Source organism: Camelina sativa, chromosome 7 (assembly GCF_030686135.1).
Source record: "Camelina sativa cultivar CO46 ecotype springtype chromosome 7, ASM3068613v1".
In the NCBI taxonomy this organism is placed as follows: domain Eukaryota; kingdom Viridiplantae; phylum Streptophyta; class Magnoliopsida; order Brassicales; family Brassicaceae; genus Camelina; species Camelina sativa.
This window is the reverse complement of record NC_141886.1, coordinates 4,363,591-4,369,412: the sequence shown is the minus strand read 5'-3', so window position 1 is coordinate 4,369,412 and position 5,822 is coordinate 4,363,591. Positions and strand designations below refer to the sequence as shown.

The 5,822-nt window shown below is 44.1% G+C and overlaps 1 protein-coding gene across 1 annotated transcript; it reads left to right on the top strand.

Moving 5' to 3' along the window:
• Nucleotides 1-305: 305 nt before the first annotated feature.
• Nucleotides 306-920, top strand: LOC147940837 (uncharacterized). The gene has a single exon (XM_087458292.1). It carries the CDS (start codon nt 306-308, stop codon nt 918-920), a length of 615 nt encoding a protein of 204 aa, XP_087314418.1.
• Nucleotides 921-5,822: the final 4,902 nt, after the last annotated feature.

The following is a 5,822-nucleotide window of genomic DNA, read 5'->3' as shown; positions in this document are numbered from 1 at the left end:
CATCAGCCAGGTATTTAATGCTGTATACCCATTTAGAACCCAAAGTTTTCTATTAGCGATATATTCTGGGCTTAGTATTTTGGGCTTTAAACGTGTAGTTTACGTCAATGACGGTTTGTGTATACCCTAACTAAACATGTATAAATAAGGTTGTAACCTAGATCAATAAAGGCAAGCCAGTTCAATACCTAATTCTACATGGTATCAGAGCTAGAAAAGTTTTAAAATTCTTGTTGTTCATCGATAAGTTTCGATTCGGTTGTGTCCGTCGATAGTTTCGACTTGTCTTGTGTATCAAGATCTTCATGAGTACCCTAGGAGAACATGTGTCTTCTTCTACAGGGGCCCTCGTCGCTTCCTCTGTTTCCACGGTGGTGTCGCCGTATACACTTTCAAGCTCCGACAACCCCGGAACTGTTATCACCTCTGTTTTGCTGAACGGAGATAACTACAATGAATGGTCTGAAGAGATGCTTAATGATCTTCAAGCCAAACGGAAAACAGGCTTCATCAACGGTACAATCCCGAAGCCTGCAAGCACCGATCCTGATTTTGAGAATTGGAAGACCGTGAATTCCATGATCGTGGGTTGGATAAGGGCTTCGATTGAGCCAAAAGTTAAGACCACCGTAACTTTTATCTCTGATGCTCATCTTCTTTGGGATGAGTTGCAGCAGCGTTTCTCTGTTACTAACAATGTTCGAGTTCATCAAATCAAGGCTCAGCTCGCCTCTTGTCGCCAGCACGGACATACGGTCGTAGAGTACTATGGCAAGCTGTGTCATCTTTGGGATGAATTGAAAACTTATCAAGCTAGTCCGGTGTGTCCCCATGGTTCGATTCTGACTGCAATTGTTACCGAAAGGGATAATGAGAAGCTTCATCAGTTTGTAATGGGTCTTGATGATGCACGTTTTTGAGGGATTTGTAGAATTAGGTATTGAACTGACTTGCCTTTATTGATCTAGGTTACAACCTTATTTATACATGTTTAGTTAGGGTATACACAAACCGTCATTGACGTAAACTACACGTTTAAAGCCAAAATACTAAGCCCAGAATATATCGCTAATACTTTCTTACCTGGAGGTAGTTTGGTGATGTCCCATGTATGATTGATCCCATGAGCATCGATCTCGGTCCCCATTGCTGTAGTCCATCGTTTGTCACTGACAGCTTCACAGAAAGTTGTGGGTTCAACCCCAGTAGTAAGAGCCATGAGAAAAGCTCGATGTTGTGGAGAGAATTCCTCACAATCCAAAATATCGGAGACGGGAAAAGGGCAAGTAGGTTCCGGTAAGATTGGACCAGCCTGAACTGTGCGAAGAACGAACCCCTTCAGTTTGATTGATGGCTGTTTGGGACGCTTTCCGCGGCCAAGTTCTTCGATGACCTATTGGTCGAGTTCTAGGGAACCCTCCCTGTCGTCGGAATCCGAAGGCTCAATCGTGTGGTGTGTGTTGGTAAAGGGAAAAGACAATGGTGGATTTTCTGGGCTTGGAGTAGGCCCAATAAGAATTGTTGGAGCTAAAGGAGGTATAGGCCCATGAGAAGGTGATGGAGCCAAAGAAGGAACAGGCCCAATGGGTTGTTCGATTGTGTCTTCTTCATTGACAACCTCCATAGCCGACGGAGCAGCATTCTCGGAGTTGGAGCCGACGACGATCTCTGGCCTGTTTGGTGATGACGGAGTGATGAGCCAATCACCATCAAAATCGACGTCCACCACAGGAGCATCATGTTACAGGGTTTCCGTTATCAGAGTTTTTTCATTTGAATAAAGGCAGACACGTGTTTAAAGCTGGTGGAAGGACTGTTTTGTGGCTAACGGAACGTCGACGTGGTTGTTGGTGAGCTGTCGCACATGAGTTGCACATACGAGCTGGAGCACTAGAGTCCAAAGTCTCCTTTATAAGGAGAAGCCGTTGCAGTCGTCTTCTCCATTGCGAATAATCTATGAATAAGATCTTTTGTAATCTCTCTCTCTTTTTCCGATATCTGTAAACGGTGTTTGCTCTTCTTATTGGAGTTGTTTCTTACTCTAGACTCTTGTAAGTTGGGAACAGATTCCTTTGTTTATTACGAACATTGGTTCTTCTACCATTTCTAATAAAAAAAAGTGTTTTCGTTATCAAAGGTATCAGAGCTAACCGACCTCGGAAACTATGGCGGAAACTCGTTCTCAGACGGCGTTGAAGGAAACTGTGGCTCATGAAGCAAGCGTGGTGGTACGAGAGGCAGAGGAGGCCATCGGACCTCAGATCAGTAAAATGATCTCTCACACCGACACGTTGGAGGCGAAAATGATGGAGCAGAACGAGAAGATTGACAGTAGTATCAAAGAGATGTTCTCAGCGATCAGTCTCCTATCAAAATCCAAGGAGACGATCCCAGCTACCATGGAACGAGATCTGAGTCCACCTAGGGCTTCAACCTCTCACGTGGTGTGTTTAGATTCGAAGGCTCTTGAAGACAGGGGACAAACAGAGTCTTCAGAGAACTATGATACTATCACCAGGATGGGTAAGATTGATTTTCCTCGTTTCGATGGTGATGGGGTGAAAGAGTGGTTGTTCAAGGTACAGGATTTATTTGAGTTAGATCGAACACCACATTCAAGGAAGATCAAAATGGCAGCTGTGCATTTCGACAGTCACGCAGCTCATTGGCACCATGCACTGGTACAGTCTAATCTTTATGGTCATTTGTTGCGAGATTGGGATGCATATAAGATGAAAATTAAGGAGAGATTTGATGATGTGTTGGAGGATCCAATTGTTGAGCTTAAAAAGTTACACGAGACTGATGGTATTGTTGATTATCACCAAAAATTTGAGTTGCTTAGAACAAGGGTCAATATGTCCGAGGATTACTTGGTTAGTGCTTACCTTGCAGGCCTAAGAGTGGATACTCAGATGCATGTACGTATGTTTCAGCCACAAACAGTACACCACTGCTTGATGTTGGGTCGCCTCTATGAGAAAGCTCACCCCACGAAGCCTATTTCACAGTTTGGGACATCGACTAAGCCATCTTCTGGTAACATGAGTGGAAAAGGTATTCTTGGTGTAAAGAAGGAGCCGTATTCTGGAGGTTATTCGGAGAAGAAGACGGATGACAAAGGTGATGGGGTAGGCTCCAAGAAGTTTTTATCTAATGCAGAAATGAGTGATAGAAGGGCTAAAGGGTTGTGTTATTTCTGCGATGAAAAATATACTCCTGACCATTACCTAAAACATAAAAGGAAGCAGTTGTACCTTATCGAAGTCGGGGGTGGAGAGTATGAGAGTGATGAGGAAGAGGAGAGTCTGGAAACCATGGAAGTCACACCTAGAGTGTCTGTAAGTGCAGTCTCTGGTGTAGAGGAGTATGACACAATGAGAGTGAAAGGGTTGTATGGGAAAAGAATTATTCTCATGTTGGTTGATTCGGGTTCAACTCACAACTTCATGGACCCTCGTTCTGCAGAAAGATTGGATTGTGTGATCGACTCGTCCCAAATGACACGAGTATCAGTTGCGGATGGCAGGAAAGTTGATGGTTCATGGAGCAGTCTATACCTTTCAGTGGACTTTCCAAAATACAACATTCACTGCATACTTTATGTTGATTCCATTGGGGAGGTTGTGACATGGTTTTGGGGATCCAGTGGCTTCGAACCTTAGGAGTTATCTCGTGGAATTCAAGGAACTGGAAATGAGTTTTAAGTATGGGAACCAAAGGGTGATGTTGCATGGTATTAAGCCAGGATCGGTACGAGGAGTGAAAGCAAACAAATTGAAGAAGATAAAGAGACCAAGAGGCTCAAATCTCTATGATATACGCAGCAGAAGGATGAAACATGGAGGAAATGCAGTTATGCAGTATAGAGGGTGAAAACTCGGTTCTTGCAGAGGATTCAGGAATTGGAGAAGTAGTGCAGGAGTTCGAGGAGATCTTCAAAGAAACCGACTACACTACCTTCTTCCAGAGAAAACCATGACCATAAGATACCACAAAAGGAGGGAGCAAACCCAATCAATATCTGTCCGTATCGCTATGCAGTCCACCAAAAGAACGAGATTGATAAGATGGTAGGAGAACTACTAGAAGTGGGCACCATTCAGGGTAGTTCCAGTCCGTATGCATCCCTTGTAGTCTTGGTCAAGAAGAAGGACGGGACATGGAGACTCTGTGTCGATTACAGAGGACTTAACGAGTTAACAATAAAGGACAGGTTCCCTATTCCTCTTATTGAGGATTTATTGGATGAGTTGGGAGGGTCTAGTGTATTCTCAAAGATTGATCTAAGAGCAGGGTATCATGAGGTGAGGATGGATCCTATGGATGTGCATAAAACAGCGTTTAAAACCCACAGTGGGCACTATGAATACCTGGTGATGCCTTTTGGCCCTAACCAACGCCCCTGCAACCTTCCAGAATTTGATGAACACGGTATTCAGGAAGTTTCTGCGGCGGTTCGTACTCATATTCTTTGATGACATATTGGTATATAGTGCCACGAAAGAAGAACATGCGAAGCACTTGAGATCTGTTTTCCAACTGATGAAGGAGAATCAATTATACGCCAAACGGAGTAAGTGCAGTTTTGCCACGGATAAGGTAGAGTACCTTGGGCATTATATCGAAGGTCGTGGTGTTTCTATTGATCCAAATAAGGTTGTGGCAGTCGCAGAATGGCCGGTACCAGTGTCCTTGAAGCAGTTGAGGGGATTTCTTGGATTAGCTGGCTACTATCGCCGGTTCGTGTGTAACTTTGGGACTATAGCTCGACCATTAACAGCGTTAACTAAGAAAGATGCATTTTTATGGTCAGGAGAGGCTCAACAAGCTTTTGAAGAGCTGAAATAGGCTTTATGTGAGGCTCCAGTATTAGCTCTTCCACGTTTCGATAGACCATTTGTGGTGGAAACACATGTGAGTTCTCAAGGAATAGGTGCAGTGCTGATGCAAGATGGGCATCCCATAGCCTACATTAGTCGCCATTTAAAGGGGAAACAACTGCTATTGTCCATTTATGAGAAGGAACTGTTGGCGGTGGTATTTGCAGTTCAAAAATGGCGCCATTACCTCCTCCCTAATCATTTCATAATCAAAACAGACCAGAGAAGCCTTAAATACCTGTTGGAGCAACGTTTAAACACGCCTATTCAGCAGCAGTGGTTACCGAAGCTTCTAGAGTTTGACTATGAGATACAGTACAAAGCAGGGAAAGACAATTTGGTTGCAAATGCATTGTCCAGGGTTGAAGGAGCGGAGGTTTTACACATGGCGATGACAGTGGTAGAGTGTGACTTAATGAAGGAGATTCAGGATCAATATGAGCAAGATATGGAGATTAAGGACATCGTTGAATCTCTTAAAAAAGATCCGGCTGCGAAGAAGCATTACTCGTTGGTTCAGGGGGTCTTGCGTCGAAAGAGTAAGATAGTGGTTCCAGCAAAACAAGAACTGCGGGTCTTCTATCCTTCAATGGCTACATTGTTCGGGTAGCAGTGGGCATTCGGGTAGAGATGCAACGCTCCAACGAGTCAATGGGCTATTCTATTGGAAGGGAATGCTGAAAGACATTCATGCATACATTCGAGCTTGTGATGTCTGTCAACGTTGTAAGTATAAAACGGTGGCGAGTCCTGGTCCATTGCAGCCATTACCAATCCCTGAAACATTATGGACTGACATCTCCATGGATTTCATAGACGGCTTACCAGAGTCAGCAGGAAAGGATGTGATTCTGGTCATAGTCGACAGGCTGAGCAAGGCAGCACATTTTATAGCTCTGTCACACCCTTATACGGCGATAACAGTGGCTCAAACATTCA